The sequence below is a fragment of the Gopherus flavomarginatus genome, chromosome 4 (genome assembly GCF_025201925.1).
Source record: "Gopherus flavomarginatus isolate rGopFla2 chromosome 4, rGopFla2.mat.asm, whole genome shotgun sequence".
Lineage (NCBI taxonomy): Eukaryota > Metazoa > Chordata > Testudines > Testudinidae > Gopherus > Gopherus flavomarginatus.
The window spans coordinates 57,328,696-57,352,322 of NC_066620.1; the positions used below are offsets into that span (position 1 = coordinate 57,328,696).

The 23,627-nt window shown below is 47.2% G+C and overlaps 1 protein-coding gene across 4 annotated transcripts in view; it reads left to right on the forward strand.

Annotated features, from left to right (window-relative positions):
• Nucleotides 1-23,627, forward strand: part of STUM (stum, mechanosensory transduction mediator homolog) — an 84,806-nt gene that overhangs the window by 53,835 nt on the left and 7,344 nt on the right. For 2 of the 4 annotated variants that reach the window (XM_050948651.1, XM_050948650.1), the window contains exon 3: nt 8,058-8,237. In XM_050948651.1, coding sequence (XP_050804608.1) covers nt 8,058-8,237 — 180 coding nt within the window. Of the gene's footprint in view, nt 1-8,057; nt 8,247-20,098; nt 20,490-23,627 lie in introns of those variants that run through there. The other 2 variants (XM_050948652.1, XM_050948649.1) reach the window with 2 other exon arrangements.

Genomic DNA, 23,627 nt, shown 5'->3' on the forward strand with positions numbered 1-23,627 from the left:
GCAATCCCCTTAGGCAACTGAGGGCTAGGCTTGATCTACACTACATACTTCAGTATAACTAGTCACTCAGGGTGTGAAAAATCCACACCCCTGAAGGACATAGTTATACCAGCCTAAACCCCTGCCCCCGTGTAGGCAGCGCTATATTGGCAGGAGAGTGTCTCCCACTGACATAGCTACCGCCTCTCATGGAGGGGAGTTACTAAGCCGATGGAATATCTTCACCAGACACAGTACAGCAGCATAAATTTGTATATTTGTAGTGTAGATCTGCCCTTAGACACACTGAGCAATACTTTAATCCTTCAGTAGTCCCATTGACTTCAATGGAACTGCCCGTGAGGTGTAAAAGAACCATGAGAGTTGCACAGAGGTTTGTGGGGGTCCAGAGCAAAATCTAAAATGGAGGCCCCCCCCACGCTTCAAAAAAAATTACCCCTGAGGGGAAGCAGGGGAAGAAAGTTGGAGAGCAAGCCCGCCCCGCACTCATCCCCCCATGGTGGCTCCTGTCCTGCAAGGCTGGGCCCAGCTCTCCACTCTGAGCATTGCAATCTGGCATGTAGGGTTGCAGAACTCAAGTTTGGCCCAGCTGCCTCTCCATCATGACAGAGGAGCTGTCAGGCCAAATTTCAGTTAATGGCACTGTGACCCCTGCATGTCAGTCTCAAACCCATGTGGTTTGGGGGGCCCTCTCACAGGGGCAGGGTGGGGCAAAATGCCCTTTTGTCCCCCCACCTTTGGGCAGCCCTCCATGAAACTACTATTGGAGTAAAGGCTTGTCTAAGTGAACGCTCAATATGTGGCAAGCTGGGGTGTAAATCCCTGCACTAGCCTGCTGCACTAAGTGTGCATGTAGGCCCTGCTGATGTGCACTAAAAGTTCCATAGAGTGCGTTGATATATAGTGCTTTGAAATGGGACTAGATCAACGTGCACCATAGGAACTGCTAGTGCATGTTAGCAGAGTCCACGTGGGCAGTTACTGCATGGCAGGCTAGTGCAGGTTAGATTCATGCCATAGCTTTCCAGGAGCTAAATGTCAATGAAAATAGTACTCAGTGCAAGAAAAGGAACCAGGATCATGCTCCATGTATGTATTTGTATTTAGATTAACCTCTGTATTTGCCATTTTGAAGGTATTTCTTATATTACCTATAGGGAAGTACAAGGAAATACTGCAGATATTCAAAGAAGTCCATCTGTTTACATTAGGTTAAGATTGCAGGGTTTTCAGGAACATCAATGTATATTCAATTGTAATTTTAGCATCTTACATTGTGTTACATAGTGCCGACTCCGTGGGTGCCCATGGGGAAAAATTAGTGGGTACTCCACACCCACTGGTAGCCAAGCTACTCCCTCTCTGCCTCCTTCTCCCCCCCACAGTGCACCGCATCTCCGCTCCTCACCCTCCCTCCCAGCGCTTCTCACCACCCCGCCCCCTAACAGCTGTTAGGCGGTGCTTACGACTTTCCTTGGGGGAGGGGGAAGAGTGGGGATGCAGCACACTCAGGGGAGCAGGTGAAGAAGAGGCAGGGCTGGGGTGGGGACTTGGGAGAAGAGGGTGGAATGGGGGTGGGAAGGGAGTGGGGACTTTGGGGAAGGGGTGGAAGGGGGGCAAGGTGAGGATGGTGCAGGGGCAGGGCCAGAGGAGGCAGGGGATTAAGCACCCATCAGGAAGAGGGGAAGTCGGTGCCTATGTCATGTTGGTTAGTTACATCAGTCCTCCAATCAGGGAACAGAAAAAAAAAATCACATGACCAACTTAACTAACCAGCACAGTGCAAGTTGCAAATTTTACAATCAAATAAACAACCTGAAATTCTCATTTGAGCCAGTATCCAAGTTTGTGAATCACACTTTGTGGGCATTTACCCTAGGGAAGCTTACATGCTTCAGGGAAATGCAAACACTCAAAGGTCCCAGGCATGGTCAAGTTAATTTGTTTCAGAATTAAAATAAATATTCACTGGTGATTTCCCCACCCAACTATTCACTCAGCTCTATTAGACTTCTCACTGGGGTTTGTAGCTGCAGACTGAGTATCACTGGGAGGTCTAGCGTTACCATATTTCAGGTTCCCAAAAAGAGGACACTGCCAGAGAGCGGAGGTGTGGGGGGGAAGCTGGGGGAAAGGAGAGGAGCAGGAAGGGAAGCTGGAGGGGCTGTGGATCCAGCTGTCATCTTGTCATCCAGGAGGTCAGACTAGATGATCACAATGGCCCCTTCTGGCTTTATGATCTATGAATCTATGTATCCTAGTTTATAAACAAATTCTCTCTCTAGGTGTGGGCAAGTCAAACTTCTCTGTGTGCTGCCCCATCTTATGAATGGGAACAAACATGCTTCTCTACAGTACCAGGGTGTTTGGGAAGATTAATTAGCTAATGCAGGACAGCATTCTGCCAGTATGAAGTGTTGAATAAAAACATCATTGGCAGGGGCTGTACAATAGAACCTCGAGTATTGAGAATTATTTTTCATTTACAAACTATTTCATAAGCTTGAAGAATCAGGTGGGGGAGAGAGGATGGAGGGTTATTTTAAATGTAGACTTAGCATACTGACATCCATCCATCCTCTAAGCTATCCCTGATCCAAGTTTGATCTCAAGGTCTCCTAATCCAGTTTTACAAGGTTTGGGGAATATTCCAACTCCTTGTCTTGCCTTTCTAAACATACGGTACAGGGAAAAGTAGGGAAGGTAAGGAGGGAGACATCAGGCTATTTCCTCTGGACTGATAGCAAAGCAACTGTGTCAGAGCGGGTTGCCTATGATAACAAGCAAGGGTAAAGCTGTTGCAATACCCAGAGGGATTAAAATAATTAACCCCTATCCACTTTCCTGCCCAGCCAACCGGGTACGTCCAGACTACCCGCCGTATCAGCGGGTTAAAATCGATTGCTCGGGGATCGATATATCGTGTCTAATCTAGACACGATATATCGATCCCCGAGCGCACTTATATCGATTCCGGAACTCCATGAACCCCAACGGAGTTCCGGAATCGACACGGAGAGCCGCGGACATCGATCCCGCGCCATCTGGACAGGTGAGTAATCCGATCTTAGATATTCGACTTCAGCTACGTTATTCACGTAGCTGAAGTTGCGTATCTAAGATCGATTTCCCCCCCCTAGTGTGGACGAGCCCATTATTGGCTCAGGCATCTGTCCCAGAAAACAATCTGCCTTATCCCACCTCACCGATTACACACAGCCAGGTGGCACCAGAGTGGTTAATGTTACTTGTCCTTGCTTCCCAAAGGAGGATCCCCTCCCCATCCTCTCCTAGTTAGAGAGACAAAGTGGGTGAGGTAATATCTTTTAGTGGACCAACTTCTGTTGGTGAGAGAGACAGGCTTTCGAGCTTACACAGAGCTCTTTTTTAGATTCTTAGTTGTAAACTGCATTTTTTCCCATCGGTAAAGAGAAAGGTGACTGTAAAATGACAGTTCATTCGGGGGATGCAGGGTGACAGCAACTCAGCTGCCACTCAAAGGGCTTTTAAAAGGCCTTTCCACCATGGAGATTTTTTAAAAAATCATAGCTAGATTCCTACCTTTTCATCTCCCCGTCCTCTGCCTCAGATTCCTATCACATTAACTCAGCTTTCTTGGCATACTACTGTAATTATACTCCCTGCCTGTCCGCCAGCCTCTGGCAAAAAGCCCTCAAGATGAATAAAACAAGTCCAGATAATCAGTGGTAGTTACAGGCAATTGCATGGGCACCAGCATGCATGCAAACATCTGATCTGAATGTGCAAAGCATGTGCACATTACATATAGATCTAACTGGCAAAAACAGTGTAGCTGATATGCATAGAGGCAATATAGCTGATGTGCATCTGTATGCAATATACCTGATACGTGCATGTACATCTGACATTTGAGTGCATGTACATTTGCACATGTCTCTTTTATGCCATCGTGGGTTGCCAATGAGGACTCAGCTTGGGACCCCAAAAGCTGGTGGCAGCGGTGGAGCAGCCTCTAGACAGGAACACACAGCACAAGCTGAACAGTGGGTAATATATATTCACAACTACATGTCCCCACCTTTAAACTCTGGGAAGACCTGGAAGATTTGCCTGTCCTCCCCACTTCTCTGCTAGACTCCTCCTCAGATCCCTCTCTACCAGGTAAATGCCATACAGTCCCCCAGGAAGAGAACACATAGCTAATAGATTTCAGCGTGATAGCCGTGTTAGTCTGTATCAGCAAAAACAACAAGGACTCCTTGTGGCACCTTAGAGACTAACAAATTTGTTTGGGCATAAGCCTTCATGAGCTAGAATGAAGTGGGTTCTAGCCCACGAAAGCTTATGCCTAACTACATTTGTTAGTCTCTAAGGTGCCACAAGGACTCCTCATTGTTATGGCTAATAGAGGAAGTACAGTTTCCAAAGAACAGCATAGGCACAGTTTCTGTTTACCAGGAAACTGAGATGAGGCTTTGGTTGTCCTGGGCTGACAACAGTTTTCCCAGCCTGTGTCCCTGGCACTGAAAGTACATTTTGTCTTAGTGGCAGCAATGAAGGGGTTAACTACACAGATGGAACTTCAGGCTTCAGCAGCTCCAAATGTAAAACCCTGGATATCGGAGCCTGAGCAGTAGGAGGCTAAAACCCTGAGGGGATTTCTCACATGGGGGAAGAACTCCCATCTCCCCTCCCCACAATGTTCCAATGCGGGGCTGCCTCCCACTGCTTCAGCAGTTCCCACCTACTCCATTTCTCTATGTTGCCTCTGAACTGCTTCTCTGCTCCCATCTTCAAGCTGCTGCAAAGGAAATGAGGTGGGAGTATGAAATAAGTTCAAGGCAGCGGCAAGAAGAGAAGTGGGGGCTTTACGAGCTCGGGAAGCATTTGACGGCAACTGGAGTTGGAGCTTGCAGAAGTTTTTGACATTAAAAATAGGCTGCAGCATCTCTCCTTCAGCCTTCATCAGGTTTTTAGTTGTCTGGCTGTCCACTCTCCTTTGCCCCATCTCCCCACAGCTCACAGAATCAAAGACATCAGAAATGGATGAGATCAGAGAGTCCATCTCCGTCAGTGGAGCATTGGAGAACATCGTCCCAGAAGACCTGGCGCTCTCTCTAGCAGGAGACCTACTCCCTTCTCTAGAGCAGAGCCCACAGCCCAACAAAGCATTGGAGCATGTAGCCACTCTCATATGTGTAAAGTTGCTCACATGCTTCTGTGCTTTGCGGGACTGGAGCCATACTGCATAGACAGAGCATAGAGATAACTGGACAGGTTTATACAGGACTCTTTGAGCATGTCTACACTGCAATTTAAAACCCGTGGCTGGTCTGTGCCAGCTGACTCGGGCTTGTGGAGCTAAGGGGCTATTTAATTGCGGTATAGAAATTCCAGTTGCTGCTGGAGTCCAGGTTCTAGCATTCTGTGAGGTGGGAGGGTCCCTGCAGCCTGAGACCACAATTAAACAGCCCCTTAGCCCAAGCCTCAGGAGCCAGAGTCAGCTGGCACAGGCCAGCCGTGGGTGTCTAATTGCACCCTTTATGGCCAAACATTCATCAAAGAAATAGGTTTAGGAGGGGGTTATTTCTGTCACCGCTTGTCTATTCTTTAGTCTTTGTCTTTCTGTTGTTGGTATTTTGAGATGTGTCTTGTGTAAGATACAGTGCACAACAACATTTGGATTCAAGAAAGCACTGTAGAGAACAGGACCAGCTCTACAGTTTTCACCGCCCCAAGCAGCGCACCAAATTGCTGCCGCGGACAGCAGGGGCAGTCCCTGTGCCCTTAGGGTGGCAGGGGCGTTTCCACGGCAGTGGCAATTCAGCAGCAGCTTTTATGTTTAGCTGAAGCCGCCGTGGACAGCTAAACATAGAAGCTGCCGTCGAAACACACCTGCCACCCTAAGGGCACACGGACTGCCCCCCGCCCTCTGCGGTGACAATTCGGCGCGCTGCTTGGGGGCAAAACAACCGGGATTGCCGCTCCTTTCAGACTGCCGTCCCAAGCACCAGCTTGGAATGCTGGTGCCTAGAGCCAGCCCTGGTAGACAATTCCATCATGACAGCATGTGTTGATATACACACTATGATGAGTAGTTGAGTCTTCAGGCCAGCAACTCATTAATTATGGGGTCAGGAAGGTATTTTTTCCCACCTGTCAAGAACGTTGCACAATTAGTCAGGCAAATTATAGCGGAGGTTAGTCTTTCTCTGAAGCAATTGGGACTGGCTACCAACAGAAGCAGGATACTGGACTTGATCAACTGATGGTCTCATTCAATATGGAAAAGTCAATAAAAACCTTCCTAACAGTGGGATCTGTCAGACTGTAGACTAGTCTCCTATAGGAAGTTGTGGAAGCTTCATTCTTGCAGACATTTAACATTAGACAAAACACTAGAAAATGTATTGTAGGGAACCCCTTTGTATTAGCAAGGAGATGGATGATATGACCTAGTGGGTTTTTTCCCAGCTCTAACTTCCATAAGTCCATGAAACTCTACATTTGTATTGCATTATTAGGCAATTTTAAGAGTTTGCAAGTTTCATAAATTTGGCTGGTTTTAAATAAGGGCTGTGATGCCTACCCAGGAAAGCACAAAGCTGCATAGTGAACAGGCCAACCCAATACCCCGAGACAACCTGCATCAATACAGAAATACAACCTCCTCTGACTGCACACCCCTAGCTGTCATCTGCCACGCCACAGTGGAACCCATACGGGGTATCATCAAACAACTGCAACCCATACTTTATGGGGATCCCATCAGAAAGAAATCGTTCCCAAATCTCTTATTCTGGCCCTCAAACAATCCACCACCCTCTCCAAGTTCATCATCAAAAGCAAGCTCCCCACAGACCAGGACCCACCAACTCAAAGCAGCACCAGACCCTGCCAGAACAATAGATGCAAAACCTGCAGACAGCTCGCCACTGCTACAATGATCAACACCTCCCACAACATACCTTTCAAGAGCCATGAGTCCTACACATGTCTATCATAGAATCATAGAATATCAGGGTTGGAAGGGACCTAAGGAGGTCATCTAATGTACCGCATCCAATGTTCTTAATGCTCCAATAGCAATTCTCAGGGTGAAACGAGACTATCGCTACACTCTCAAATGAACTCACACAGGAAAATGACAAAAGACAAAAACACCCTATCACCTATGAGGGAACACTTATCACAAAGTGATCACTCTACATCTGACCTCTCAGTCCTCATCCTCATCCTACATGACATGTTCAAAAGACACGTTCAAAAGACAAGCCTGGAAGCTTAAATTCATAACTTTGCTAGTCTGTGTGTTGAGGGGTGAGGAGATCTCAGCCCACCAAGCCCTAAATAGAGAGGCAGACTTGCTTATTAAAACATGCAGCAATGTGTCCCTACAATGTCCAATACTGCCATAAAAGAGAGGTTGGAGTTTTAAATTCAGTGGCACTTGGTTGTTGCTAAGTTATTATTAAAGGATGATTATTCCATGCACTTCTGTGGCGCTCATCACTATGTTGTCTGGCTACTAAATGCAGCGTGGCCTTGCCTAGCTGAAGCCTGGAGGTGATGCTGTACATAGTTTTTCTGGGGCAGATACTGGGGAAGTGAGGCCAGGGCACAGTAAGAGGAGGCTGCCTGCCTTGCCAAACACCAATCAGATTAAGAGGGCTGTGGCAGCTGGTTTCTTGGCAATCCAGTGCAGGCTGTACTCTGGATGCCCCAAGCCCAGGGTATGCCCAGCAGCTGGACTGTGTCCCCTAGAGAGCTGGCTGATCTCTAAAATCAAGGTGCAGCCTCAGTTTGATTGAGCCTTTGTTTCTCGGAAGGAGTCAGCACTCTTGAGATGTCTGGGCAAATACTGTGATGCGTTTTGTGAACAGTTTTATGCTTTTAGCATTTCTATAGCAGCAGCAATAAAAAGAGGGATGCTGTGAACACCTGATCTAAAACAAGAGTTTGGTGTGGGGGTCTGGAAGGAGCTTTGCTGTTTTTTGGGGAGGCACTAACATCCCGGCTCCTGCTGTTTCTATGTCAGGCTCTCCACTGAGTCTTTACTGTTGCTGCTTCCACAGGGACATTCGTGTCTGCCTTCACTGTGCTGTGTGGAGCCCGGACTGACCTCCCCGACAGGCACATGTGCTGCGTCTTCTGGCTGAACATCGCTGCGGCGCTGATTCAGATTCTGACGGCTATCGTGATGGTTGGCTGGATCATGAGTATATTTTGGGGGATGGACATGGTCATTCTTGCTAGTAAGTACAGTGCAATCATTGTCTCCACCCCCACGTTGTTAGGGCTCAGCTAGCATCCTGAGACCCAGCCCTGGAAATGAGGAAGGTGGAAACAGTACCAGGCAGCTTTCATTAAATGGGGACATTCACACTGAAACAGAGGGAAAAGAGACATAAAGAGAGGATCTGCCCCAGCACTATGGGGAGGCTACTGGTGGCATTTGCCTGATTTATTCCCATGATATCAAGCTCTGCTCCCAGCCCCAGAAGTAGCTGAATGTTTCTGTAAAATACTTAAAGTTCATCTTTCAATTGGCATTGTTATGCTTCAGTGTTGCACTCAACAGGAGTAGCCACCACTTCCCCAAGTGATTGTTGCACAGTCTCTCTGCAGACTCAAGTGGACAGGATGGTGTTGATTCACACTGGAAAGGTTTTATCCCCTCACAACCATTAAGACCAGGAATGTGCTTTTCCATTTTAGAATGAAAGCTGTAGAAATCAATGGGGCACCAAAGAAGTGCTGGCACAGAATACTGCCCCCTTCTGGTTCAGCGCAACCCCTGCTTTATAGGGCCCCATTTCCTGATGTTGCATCAATTGGTGTTCGAATAAGCACTCTTGCCCTCAGCAGTCCCACGGCATCCTGCCATTTAACCATACTCTAGCTAACTGAGGTGAACCCAAATTTAGTTAAACTCTCTGGTGTTGTACTATTAGACTACATCTACACCTTACACTACGGGTCTGAGTCTCCTGCTCGTGTACACATAAAATTAGCTGTCATGAAGCTAGCATGAGTATAAACAGCAGTGTAGCCGCAGTAGCATGGGTAGTGGCAGTGGAGGCACTGCTGAGCCATGTGGAGTACGTACCCATCACGGGGTTGTACTCTGCATGGCTCAACTGTGCTCATAGTGTAGACAAAGCCTCAGATGCCCTGAATCTCCTCACTCTCTGAGTGACTGGCTCCCCACTTCCTCATAAATCCCATTTATCCAAAGGTTTCTTAGGATCTCATTCAATTTGCAGGCAAACGGGGTTATCAACGCATCTTAAAGTTTTCTCCAATGTAAAAGTCCCCTTTCAAGACCTTGAAACACCAAGGGTATGTCTACACTGCGAAATTAGGTCAATTTAATAGAAGTCAATTTTTTAGAAATCGATTTGATATAGTCGATGGTGTGTGTCCCCACTAAGTGCATTAAGTTGGCGGAGTGTGTCCACAGTACCAAGGCTAGCGTACTTTCAGAGCATTGCACTGTGGTGGCTATCCCACAGTTCCCTCAGTCTCCACTGCACACTGGAATTCTGGGTTGAGCTCCCAATGCCTGATGGGGCAAAAACATTGTTGCGGGTGGTTCTGGATACATGTCATCAGGCCCCCATCCCTCCCTTCCTCCCTCCATGAAAGCAACGGCAAAAAATCATTTCTTGCCTTATTTCCTGGGTTACCCGTGCAGACGACATACCACGGCAAGCACGGAGCCCACTCAGTTCACCGTCACTGTATGTCTCCTGGGTGCTGCTGCAGATGCGGTACTGCCATATTACACAGCAGCGTCCCCTTGCCTTGCCTTGCCGATGGTGCAATACCACTGCCAGCTGTTATCATCGTCCTGTGGGTGCTTCTGGCTGGCCTTGGTAAGGTCGGTCGGGGGTACCTGGACAAAAATGAGAATGACTCCAGGTCATTCTCTTCTTTAAGTTTCGTCTAATGGAGATTCAGTCCTGCCTGGAATATCAAGCCAGCTGGAGGCTTCTGCCTCAGGCTGCTCTCCCAGCCGGCAGCACTGCACAGTCGCACCTACCCTAGTCTACCCCTTGCTCCCATGGCTCATGAAGCCTGGACAGTAGTAAGGAGCAGTTCAACTATAGGCTGAGAAAGTGCAGAATGGTGGTAGAATGTGCCTTTGGACATGTAAAAGCTTGCTGGTGCAGTTTACTGACTCGGTTAGACCTCAGCGAAACCAATATTCCCATCATTATTACTGCTTGCTGTGTGCTCCACAATATCTGTGAGAGTAAGGGGGAGACGTTTATGGCGGGGTGGGAGGTTGAGGCAAATCAACTGGCTGATCACTACGCTCAGCCAGACACCAGGGTGGTTAGACGAGCACAGCAGGGCATGCTGCACATTACAGAAGATGTGAAAACCAGTTTCATGACTGGCCAGGCTACAATATGAAAGTTCTGTTTGTTTCTCCTTGATGAAAACCTGCTCCCTTGGTTCACTCTACTTCCCTGTAAGCCAACAGCCCTCCCCTCCCCACTTTGATCTCCGCTTGCAGAGGCAATAAAGTCATTGTTGTTTCAAATTCATGCATTCTTTATTAATTCGTCACACAAATGGGGGGATAACTGATAAGGTAGACCGGGAGGGGTTGGGGAGGAGGGAAGCACAGGGGTGGGGTAGTTGTAGAGGAACTGGCTAGAATAGCATGCAGCTAATCATAGAAGCAGCATGTCTGGGGCTTTGATCCGGAGCGGCCGTTTGCCTCTCCGGTTCTTTGGTAGGCTTGCCTGAGCTCCTTACGTTTCACGCAGCACTGCTGAGGGTCCCTGTTAAAACCTCTGTCCTTCATGCCTTTGGAGATTTTTTCAAATATTCTGGCATTTTGTCTTTTGGAATGGAGTTTGGATAGCTTGGATTCATCTCCCCATACAGTGATCAGATGCAGTACCTCCCGTTTGGTCCATGCTGGAGCTCTTTGGTGTTCTGGGACTCCATGGTCACCACACTGGCCAAACAGGAAATGAAATTCAAAAGTTGGCAGAGTTTTTCATGTCTACCTAGCCAGTGCATCTGGACTGAGAGTGCTGTCCAGAGCAGTCACAATGGAGCACTCTGGGATAGCTCCTGGAGACCAATACTGTTGAATTGCATCCACACTACCCCAAATTCGACCCAGCAGGGTCGATTTCAGCGCTAATCCTCTCATCGGGGAGGAGTACAGAAATCGATTTTAAGAGCCCTTTAAGTCAACAAGAATGGCTTCGTCACGTGGACAGGTGCAAGGTTAAATAGATCTAACGCTGCTAAATTTGACCTAAACTTGTAGTTAGACCAGGGCCAAGAAAGACCTCAGCCTTAGGGAAGAAAGAGACAAATGCATCTCTAAAAGGCCTGGTCTACACTACAAAGTTAGGTCGACATAAGTGCATGCATCTTCACTGAAATTTCTCTCCGGCCGATCTAAGTGTCACTTTACAGTGGCACAGTCAAACCACCTCCCTGAACAGCATGGAGCCATGGTCAGGCTACTGAGGTCAGTGTGGTGCAAGTACAGACACTGTATGGCCTATGCCAACCTGCATAGTCTTCCAGCAGCTCTTCCATAATGCCCCGTGCCCTGCAGCACTGACCACTCTGGTCACCATTGTAACCTCTACTGCCTAGGGGCAACAGAGACTGGAAGCATCCCCCTTTAAAATCCTCTGCATGTTTTTGAAATGCTTTTTCTACATCACCCACCTTTGTGAGCACACCAAGTAGTTCACCCTTGTGAGCAATTCCCCAACCGATCGTGCTGGCTCCATGTGCTAAACTTGCTCTTGCCAGGAGTAGGCAGGAGGTATTGGATCTCCTGGGTCTGTGGGGAAAGAGGCTGTGCAAGCACAGATATGGACCAGGTAGGAACAAGGATATCTATGAACAGGGGATGCAGGAAAAGGGGTAAGGGATCAGCAGCAGTGCTGTGTGCAAGCAAAAGAACTTAGCCAGGCATACCACAAGGCCAGGAAGGTCAACAATAGATCTGGTAGTGCCCCATAGATCTACTGCTTTTACAACAAGCAGCATGTCAGATTTGGGGGAGACCCCACCCAGCCGACCACTGAGGATTCCTGGGAGGCTACGTTCCCTCTAAGCTATGCAGTCACGTGGCCGCGCAGCAGGCTATCAAGAGATGTGCAGGCATGCAGTGGGGAGAGGCGCCTCTCCCCCAGCCCAAGCCCTGGAGCTGCCCTGGCTGGGGAGAAGCACCTCTCCTCCAGCCCAAACCCTGGAGCTGCCCTGGCTGGGGAGAGGTGCCTCTCTCCCAGCCCTGGGCTGCTGTGGCGGGAGAGAGCTGGGAGGAGTTCTCTCTCCCCACCACAGCCCCGGGGCAGCCTGCACCTCAAACCCCTCATCCCCAGCCCCACCCCAGAGCCTGCACTCCCAGCAGACGCCCTCACCCCCCTAGATCCCAACCCTCTGTCCCAGACCTAAGTACCTTACTGCACTGCAAACCCCTCGTCTCCAGCCCCATTTTTGGAGAATAAAATTATCTTTATTCATTGACAGTGCATACTGCAGAATACACAGCAACACTCAAAGGGAACGATACTTGTAAATGTACTGCAAGTACCACGTAATTCAGAGCGTCAGGAAAACACTGAGTCCTCTTTATAAATGCACTGCAAACCTTAGCAGCACCCAAAGGCCCAGAGAACATGCCACCAGAGAACACTACTGTGGCTGACTGTTAAAATCTCTTTCAAAGCCTCCCTCAACTGCATAGCTCCCCACTGGGTTCTTGTAATGGCCCCTGGCTGCTCAAAGGGCCACAGGCAGCCGCTCACCCTCCATCCTGGCGGCAGCTTGTCCCTCTTTGCCTCTTAGATATTACGCAAGACACAACAGGCTGCTATAACCATTGGGCTGTCGTTCTTACTGAGCTCCTGTCTAAGTGAGTAAACACTGCAGGCTACCAAAAGCACATTCAACTGTCATTATGCACTTGCTGAGTGAGGAGTTGAATCTTTCCTTTGTGCTGTCAAGTGGCTTTTGTACAACTTCATGAGACAGGGGCAGGGTGGGTTCCTTAGAATCACTATAGGCATTTCAATATTGTCAGTGGTAATCCACCGGTCAGGAAAGAATGACCATGGTTGGAGCTTTCTGAACAGTCCAGTTTTCTTAAAGATGTGAGCATCATGCACCTTTCCAGCCTACATTGCTTGTGGAGAAGCATCTCTGGTGATCCACCAATTCTTGCATAACCATAGAAAAGTAGCCCTTTCTGTTGATGAACTCTGTGGCCAGGTGGGCTGGTGCCAAAATAGGAGTATGTGTGCCATCTACTGCCCCAGTTCAGGAACCCCATTGCAGCAAATCCATCCATTATGTCCTGCTCATTGATGAGACTCATGGTTCTGCATAGTTGGATATGATTAATGGTCCTACATTAATCATGAGGACAGCCACCACGGTGGATTTTCCAGCTTCAGAATGAAAATGATTTCTCACTGACTAGCAGCAATCCGACACTGCAAGATTCTGGAGTTCGATGGCCACTTGCTTCTTCAACATCAGGGCAGCTCTCATTGTACTGTCCCTGCTCTGGAGGGCTAGGGCAAGGTTGGCCCAGATCTAGAAAAGTGGCCTTTCACGTCTGAAAGTTCTGCAGCCACTGCTCATCGTCCCAAACCTGCATTACAGTACATTCCCCCCAGTCAGTGCTCATTTCCCGGGCCCAGAAGTGGTGTTCCACCATCAGCAGCTGCTCCATTAATGCCACCAACAACCTTTTATTGTTTTTTGCTATGTCCCTAGAAGAAATCATGTCCTCTGTTGCTGTGTACTTACTGTAGGGCTGCAAATACAGGAGAATCATGCATCCTGTACTTGCAGTGTTCATGAGAATAGTGCAGAGCTCTAAAGGCTCCGTCTGAGATGGTGGACTCCAAAAACTGCTGGATGGGTTTGCAGGATTTTTTTAAAAAGGCACAAAAATGATGGGATATGTATGGCATTATGGGATGAAGGAAGTTGAATGTTGGGAACTTGACCTCTACCTCCCAGAGATCCATGGCTGAGTCATTTCTATTGTGAAAACTTCCCAAAAGGTATTGCATCAGATGGTAGTGCATGGCTCACTGGGTTACCTACCAGTGATGCACTGCACTTTGCCTTGATGCAAGCACTCCTGGTGCATTGGCACTGTGCCGACACAAGAAGCAAATTATGCATGTGCCCAAGTGATATACAAACTTTGGCAGCTGCCTGCTGATTTCACTTGTGTTGACCAAAGTTTGTAGTGTAACCATAGCCCAAAGAAAACAAATTAGAACATCCAGTTTGCTAACCTTGTATTGTCTCCTTAGCTTCAACCCAGGCTATAACTTGACCTGCTAAAAATCAAGCTAAAGTTGTTAAACTATGTCTAATACTGGTGCTAAGTGAAGTTTTCAATCAAGTTAAACTAGCTCATTTGAACCAACTTAATCAAAAAAGCACATTTTCCCATAGTCTAGGATCTAGGCAAGGTCCAACTATGCCTCTCTCATTTATTGTAGCTATGCCAGCCTAACCCCTGGGGTAGACACAGGTCGGTCGATGGAAGAATGCCTCTGTCAACCTAGTTACTGCTGCTCAGAGAGGTGGAGTTCCTATAGCGATGGAAAAACCCCTTCCATTGCTGTAAGACACATCTATACTGTGGGGTGACTATGGCATATCTGAACCACTGCATCTATAGAGCTATAACCCTGTAGTGAAAATGAGCCCCAAGTCCCATTGGTGAGTGAATAACGCAATGCCAATCATCTGGGCAGCAGGCAGAAAGGCTGGGTCTCAAGAGGCTCTGAGTAATTTTCCAGCCTGGTTACTAGGAAGGAAGGTGCAGCTGGGAAGTATCTGTCACAAGTGGCTCCTGTTGTCAGTGTAGTTCCCTCTGATGAATTTGAAAGCTGGCAGATACCATCTCCAAGAGCAACACACATCTGCCAAGCAGGAGGCAGGTGATTAAGTTCAGGCCAAGAGGTGCTGGAACATAACAGCAGGATTTAGCGAGTGCTGCTCTGTTTGTTCTGCACAGGGAGAGTGAGAGATGTCAAAAGCACATTTTATTCTCCAAGGAAATACACGTGACAACAACTAGTAACAATCTGGCAGCTGGAGCTTGGGTTAGCTTCTGACTTGGCATCATCTCACAAGAATGGCCCTCCCCCGCACTGAGCTGGCATAAGGACCTATAGATGTGCCATTATATGGATCATGGTGGGTTTTTGGGGGGAGGGGGCAAAGGCATCAGAAAGTGCATCATATCTAAGGGTAAAGGGGCCAGCAATGAAAAAAGGGGCCAGGAAGAAGGAGAGTCCTAGGTCCTTGTTTTGGGCCACCACTTTGCTTTTGGTTTTTGTGTGTATTTAGTGAGGGACTAGTGCCAGTCTTATTGGCTAGATGCAGGTGTGGGGCACTGTGTGCTGAAAAAGGCTTCGGCCGCCTAATGGTAGCTTTGTAGTTGTGGTTGTATCCTGTGACTGTGACTCTCCCTGCCGCTCTGGGCCTGAGTAGAGCTGGGCACATATTTTCAGAACAAATAGTTTATTGACCAAAAAACCGCAGCTTTGGCTGACCCGCCCCCATTTCACAAGTTCGACATTAATTTGCCAAATAGTTCTGGTCGTACATTTTTTCCAGGCTAAGCTTACAAAATGGCTGGAGGAGGAGGTAGCGCCCAGCTTGTAGCCAGGTGGTTTAAGCCATCACCCATGATGTGGGAAACCCAGGTTCAGAGCAAGGATTTAAACACAGGTCTCCCCATCCTAGGGGAGCACCCGAATCCCCTGCCTATAGACTATTCTAAGGTGGGGCCTTCTCAATCTCTCCCATTGTAGCTGTTCCACTCTGTACAAATATTCATTGGAGTCAGGGCTGGCTCCAGACACCAGTGCCGCAAGCAGGTGCTTGGGGCGGCCAACGGAAAGGGGCGGCACATCCGGGGCTTTGGCAGCAATTCGGCGCCAGGTCCCTCGGTCCCTCTCTGAGGGAAGGACCTGCTGCCAAATTGCCACTGAAGAATGAAGCAGTGGCAGCAGAGCTGCTGCCAAAGTGCCGCCGATCGTGGCTTTTTTAAAATTTTGTTTGTTTGTTTGTTTGCCACTTGCGGTGGCAAAAAACGCTGGAGCCGGCCCTGATTGGAGTGAGGACAGGGACTTCACTTTGGCTCTTCTTCCCATCCTGTCATCGGTGAGTGCTCAGACTATAGAGTCATTCTCTCTCTGGCCCAAATTCTGCTCCTATATTTTAGACCAAGCAGGACAGCTTCAACAGGAGAGATTGAGGAAGGCCCATCACAGATTAGCCTATAGGCTGCTGGTTAGGGTACTCACCTGCCCAGGGAGAGCTCCACCAGAGAGGGGATTGCAACTTGGATCTCGCACATCCTATTTGAATGTCCTAACCGCACCACTGCACAAAACATTATAAGGAGGGCAGTGACAGCCCTAACTCCTCTGGCCATTTTGTGAATTTGCCCTTTAAAGATGCCCAGAAACAAAACATTTTGAATCAAACACCATGTTGTGTTCAACCCAAAATAGACTTTTGGGACTCATCAAAACTCTTTGGAATTTTTAGATTTGGTTTGACTCTAACCACATTTTTTTCCCCAATGTTTCTGAATGGCCAATGAACTGAAAAATCATTTATTCACCCAGATCTACTTCTGAGCCACCGTATAGCCAACGTTCCTCAGTCCTGATCAGTGACTCTCAAATTCCAGCTCTGGACCCCACTACAGCTCTACTGAACTCAATTACTAGGAAATGGTCTGGTGAGTTACTGACCACAGCGGTCCCAGTCTCAGTCGAGGGATGGATTAGGCAATTTATGCTTACAGCTGACCCTGGGAAGGAGACAGAAGAGCAGCTGCCTTTCTCATATGAGAGTTTTGTACTTAGAGAAGAGACACCAGCACCTCATTTTAGATACCTGCAAAGATTCCTCAAGAACCTCGTGGGTTTGGGTGAAACTATAAATCCTATTTGTAAACTCTTAGAGAGAGAAGCTTAGGTTAAGGTCACTTTGCAAAGTCTCTTGCTGTAAGAGTCTGGAAGATGCTCACATTCTGTATGGGATTTGCCAGCTGGCCTCATTAGCTACCAAAAAGGTATCATCTCTAACCAACCATATATGGCTTTTGAAACACCTTCCTGTTTCATTTGGGACCTGAAAGCAAAAAGAGCTTGCTGGCAGTAGATCTGGGCGACTCTTCACCAGAGTGCCTCCTTGCGGCCAGATGTGGCAGAGTAGCTCTCTCCTGACCTAGTGCTCCCTGCTGCCAATCACTCTGGCACTGCAGTGATCTCTCTTCCGGTAATTCAGCCTTCTGGCCAGGGCACAATTTAGTTCACGCTTTCAAGGGTAACAGAATGTCGAGCAAATAAAGGATCCAAAGGTCTTTGGCCCCAACTGCAGATCTTTTGGTCATTACACCCTCACAGAGCTCTTTGTTGGGCCTTATCCCCTTCTTAGGAGTTTCACAACACCTTCTCTGCTGGCTGGGGAACCTAGGCCCTCCAGTCCAGGGACCCTATAACCAGCAGCCAAGGGCTGCTCCATCCTAATCCTTGTTGCTGTTTCCCAGGGCTTCTTTCTACCCAGCCTTTCTCAGGCCTTTTCCCCCTCAACTTTTCTAAATTCAACCTTGTTTCAGGGGTGGAACTCTCAGGTGCCCCCCTCTCCCAGAATCCCCTAACAAAGTCCCAACATAAAAGTACAAACAAAAACCCACTTTCTCCCTCCTTGGGCTTGACCGTACATCCCTCTCAACTAGACGCATCCCTCTCCATGGATGTCCAGTTCCTGCCCTTTTGTCAGGGCTTCCCACCAGAGCCAGCTCCTCTCCGATGCCTCTTCTGTGTCACCTGTGGCCATTTGCCAGCCTCTTGCACTTAGGCAAGGATCCCAGGACTTGCTTTCCCCTTTGGCTTCCCTAATCTCTAATCCCAGAGAATGACTGCTAACTCTCCCTTGGCAGCCCCCTTGTGCTCTAAAGCTTCCTGACTTTCTGATCACCACCCAGCCCCTCCCCAGCTGCTAGCTTCTGAGCAGTGTTTAGAGACTAATGTCTCTGTGAATCTTTGATTGCATCCGTGTGGAGGCTGCAAAGATCTACAGTGAAAGGGAGCTAATTTTTAGTTACCTGGCCAATCAGACAGATGTTTTTGTGCGAGTTCCCCCCCTCCCCCACTCCCACATAAATCAGTGCTTGGGGTATGTTCCCACCATCCCAAATGTTAACCAAATGAATGTCAGATAGTTTGAACAAAATTTGTCCTTTTTAGAAGCTCACCCATTTGCTTTAGCAGTGCCTCACTGTAAAAAAAAATACACTAATTGTTGAAAGCAATCTACAAAATAGTCAATACCATATCTAGGTAGTGAGGATAGAAGAAGTAAGGGACTGCCTGGTTCAGGGGATTGGTAATGGTCTGTGGGGGGAGCCTTTCACCTCTAGGTTGAACCCTACTTGAGACTGTTTACCATCTGACTGTCACTGTATGTGAAATGAGCTGGGGTTAGATCTCAGCCCAAGTCCTAGTGGACAAGTTGTCTGCAGCAGAAAGGCTCTCCAAGTCAGTGGTTTCAACAGAAAATGACAGATCCTGGATAATAAGCTCCCCAAGCACTGCCAGAGTTGCTTGTTCAGATCACAGATTAAGCATTTTCTGGAGAAGGTTGCCCTCCTGCTGATGGTGCTTTACCTGTCTGAGCCTTTGGCCCACAGGGTTGTCAATCTAGCACCTCTCAACAGCACCAAATTCACATTAAAATTAATATCCTGCTCTCTGATGTACCGGACACTCTGCCCATCAAAACCACTTATATCGGAGCTAAAGAGTCAATTCACACCTTTTCCCCTTTAAATAAGCCAGCTGATATAGACAAAAAGTTGAGTATGGTTTTTAAAGAGTCCCTAGCTCAGCCTCTTGTTTTCTACTTACAATTTGTTTGTCTGTGCCCACAAATCACTGCAGCCATAATTACTCTGGGTTCAAGGAACACTTGGTTTTCATGGGCTGCAGCAGACTCTCACAGTCACATCTCAGAAGGTTTACAGGTGTTATGATGCTGGCTGTCAAGTCTTCATTACCAACTGGTAATAAGAAATGACCTGTAATCATGCCGTCCACTTGTCACTCGTTTGCTAACTGCAGTGCTCAGAACCTGCTAGCAGCACAGAAAGATAACATCGCTACTGTACTTTTAGATTGTAGGGGACTTTAAAAAGGCAGATCCAGCGTTCTTTTCTTCATGCTGCAGCTGCTAAGTGTTGCTAAAACACACAATAAAAGCAAAGCCAGAACCACTTATCTGACTGAGAAAGCCTTCCTGGGATGAAAGACATTTTGAGGAGACAGTGATTACTTACCTCTATTTACTTTTTTTTAAACCCCTAAAGCTGCACTTCACCTCTGCCAGAGAAAAGTATGTAAAAGTAGCCTTTTCTGCACTTTCAGACCCAATACTGATCTACTTTGTAATAGGATAAAACTCGCAAAGCATTTTACAAACATTAATTATAACCAACCATTGCAACACTTGACGGAATGGTAAGCATTATCCCCATTTCATAAACAGGGAAACTGAGACACAGAGTGCCTGCTGTGACTTATCCATGGGCACAGATCAAATCAGTAGCAAAACTAGCAAAAGAACCCAGGAGTTTTGTTTTCCAGTCCCCTACTTTAACAAATAGGATACACCTCTTCCTGTGTGATAATGTCCTGCTTCCTAAATACCCCAATCTCAACAGTTCCCCTTCTCCAACACACATGAAATGGCTACATTGCTAATGTAGGTTTTGTCAGATAATCATTTTGATCATGAAGTGTCAAAGTTTGTTATTGGCCTAGGTCCAGTTACGTAAAAGCAAGTAGGGATTTTCCCATCACAAGATGAAATCAGCTTCTTGAAATTGAAGGATATTAATAAAGAAAGCCTGTGTGTGAATGTTTAATTGTGGTGGAGCTGTTCTCTGTTTACTACATAGCCTCAATTTACTTATTCTTTTCTAGTTCTTTATATGCTTCGAATGTTACCTGTATTGTTATATTTTTCCCTTCTCTCTTTCTTTCATGCTTCCTTTGTCTCCGTTTGTTCATCTTCAAAGTTTCACAAGGTAAGTTTTTCTTCTAATTCTTCTCTTAACTTCCAGTGGCTAAAATCCTGTTTTACCTACCCCAGCAAATTTGCACTGAAGTCAATGAATGTTTGCCCCAGTTAGAGACCTGAGGATTCAGTTCAGCACATTTTACTCATTTTCAGCCAAAATCTGACCTTGCACAGCTCCAAGTCACCTGAGTAGGAGATCTCTACAGGCACAGCCAAGAGAGAGTTTGTCCCTGTGCATTTTTTCATAGGCCCAGTCTATACACAAAGCTGTCTCCGTCTACTTAAATGTGTGGTGTTAAACTGATTTAGTTAAACTGGTGCAATTTTGTGTGTAACTCAATTTAATCCTAAAAGCTCTTGACACTAGAAACTTGTACCACTTTAACTATACTGGTATGGTGAAGGGGCACAATCCTCCTAGTGTGGATGCAGTTATATTGGTATAAGGGTGCTTTATAATAGGATTGCTAGTTCTTTATGGGAAGAGGAATAGCTATATCAGGGGTCGGCAACCTTTGGCACGCGGCTCGCCTGGGTAAGCCCCCTGGCGGGCCGGGCTGGTTTGTTTACCTGCTGAGTCCGCAGGTTCAGCCGATAATGGCTCCTATTGGCTGTGGTTCACTGCTCCTGGCCAATGGGGGCTGCAGGAAGCCGCGGCCAGCACATCCCTTGGCCCGCACCGCTTCCCACGGCCCCCATTGGCCAGGAGCAGCGGACTGCAGCCAGTGGGAGCCACGATCGGCCGAACCTGTGGACGCAGCAGGTAAACAAACCAGCCCAGCCCGCTAGGGGGCTTACCCTGGCAAACCACGTGCCAAAGGTTGCCGACCCCTGAGCTATATCAATAAACGGCACTTTTACATAGGTATAACTGCATCCACACTAGGTCAATGCTGAAAATTTGTATATTGGCATAGCTATGTCAGGCAGGGGTGTGAAAAAAAGAAGAGAGGTTTTATTAACCTAGCTCACTGCATTCAGGGAGGTGGTGTTCCTGCACTGACAGAAAAACCCCTGGCTGTATGTACTCTACTGGGCTATGGCAACATAGCTATACCACTATAGTCTCCAGAATGCGAATCTGGATTTTTACCGGTATAACTACTTCCTTAAAAAAAAATCACCCCCGTAACCAAATAATTATACTATTAAAGCTTTTAAGGGTAGACTAGGCCTTATATTGGTTTACCTTGCACCTGTAAATTTAGAAGTGTGAGCTAAACTGATATAATCAAGAGTATCCACACAGGAGTTTGTACTAGTCTAACTAAATTGGTTTTTAAACCGCTTTAACTTAAATCAGTGCAATTTCTGTGCATAGAGAGGCCCTTCATTTTTAGGATTTTTTGTCATTTAATCTTGCTTTCAAACCTAATTCCCATGTTCTAGTTAAGATATGCAGAGGAAACCTTCCTGATTTACTTTGAAAGTGCTGTTTGGAAAAGCAGAATGTTCTATAACATGTAGAACAAAACTGAAAATTGACATAGAAATAGTAAGAGCAGGGCCGGCTCCAGGCACCAGCCCAGCAAGCAGCTGCTTGGGGCAGCCAATGGTGGGGGGCAGCACGTCTGGGTATTCGGCGGCAATTTACGGTGGGTCCCTCACTCCCTCTTGAAGCGAAGGACCAGGCACCAAATTACCGCCAAATACTGAAGTGGCAGCGGTAGAGCTGCAGATTAGGATCGCGGCATTTTTTTTTCTTCTTTTCTTATTGCTGCTTGGGGTGGCAAAAACTCTGGAGCTGGCCCTGAGTAAGAGTGCTAATCTCTTTTCTTTGCACCCCTTTTTAACGTCAGGCCCCAAGATTTGCACCTGGATCTGAATTTTTCTGATGTGCAGGGATGTTCCTATCTTGGGTTTAGTTTTTTAAATCTCTATCTCTGGCTATTACTTGTCATAAAAGTCCCTCAAAGATACAGACTGAGACACTTTCCAGTAGTTTTCATTCAGCATTTGTATTCAAAGGGTTTTACAAACAATGATGTAAAGAAAATGAAAGAGTGGAAAGCTGTTTCAGGATTTAAATATTCCCCTGCAATGTTGGGCATTTGAAAACTGCTTGAGATTCAAGAAATTATACTGACCAGTCTAGTTTCGCTGTCCACATGGGGGGTGGGGGGGAAGAAGGAAATTGCATTTTTAATTATTTCATTTTAAACATTTCCATTGCTTCTGGCGACAGAGATAAGGACAATTATTTTCTTAAATAGATGAGCTCCACATTGATGCCATTATAATAACCATCGGCTCTATTGGGAAAAGTCAGATGGTAATTCTAGTAAAGACTTTGTGACCACCTGGATAAAATTAAAAGAACTAATGCCGTCATGGTCACGTGCCATCATGACAAACAAGTGGAGAGAGGTTTTCCTGCCCCTCTCCCCTGACCGTAGCCATCTGGGGAGTAGTCACAGGGAATGGAGTTCTACCTGCAGCTGTGCCCCAAATAGACCCCCAACTCAACCACCAGGTGTGGAAAAATAGCTACAAAGGTCCAAGTTCATGAGCACGTGTCAATGGCATCATCCAGGAGGGCAAATTCTGTGTTCCCAGAGGAATGAGACACAGGAACCCATGGCACCATCTGGGAAGGCAGTTCTTGTGTTCCCAGGAGAAAGATGGAAGAGAAGACAAGAAGCAGGGAAGAATAGGGGATTGGGTCCCAGCTCTTGGAGTGTCTAAAGCTGGGTACTGAAGTCCTCTGGTTGGACTCCTGCATTTCTATAGACCATAGGGAAAAGCCACTAGTGCGTTGCTTCCTTGATGATGACATAAGCAAACAGTGACTGGTTACCTTTATCGGAGTAGGGTGGGCAAGGCCTGGGACGTAATGAGAGAAGCCTTTCCTGCTCCTTTGTCTTATATCAGAATCGAGAAGCCACCCAGCGCAATTGATTTCTTCACTGCAACTCCTTGCACTACCATCAGCACCGCTGTGCCCTGATTAGAATGCATGAGATTCAGATGTGCTAGTTCAGCAAGACCACAGAAACATGGATGTTGAGGAAGGGAGCATGAAGGGGTGAGCTCACTGGTGGAGGCCTGAGATTTGTATTCCAATCCTGGTCTATTAGCCCATAACCTACATCTCATCTTAATCTCTAGTGAATGTTTGTCCCCATCACCAGAGTACCCTACAATCTGGCACTTCTGGGGAGCTCTATGAGAGAGGGCCATGCCTGGAAAAAGCCAGGGGTATTTCAGCTAAGCCTGGAAAAGCGGCTGTCTAAGGGAGTTTGCACAGCTCCTGTCTGGTTTTTGTTAGCACGCTCTAGTGAGCACTAGATTCATACAAGTTTAAATAAAAGAACATGCAAACTTTCCTTTAGCATCTCAGATGAAAGTATCACAGAAGTTATTAAGCCAGCCAGCAGTGTCTGAAAATTGCAGCTGCTGAAATGCCTTCGGAGTAATAGGGGAATGTTTTCATTCCCCTTAACTCTGTCCTCCTGAAAAATAATATACATGCATCCAATAACGTAGGCAGCAAAGTTCACATTTACAGGACGGGGTGTGCGGAGCAC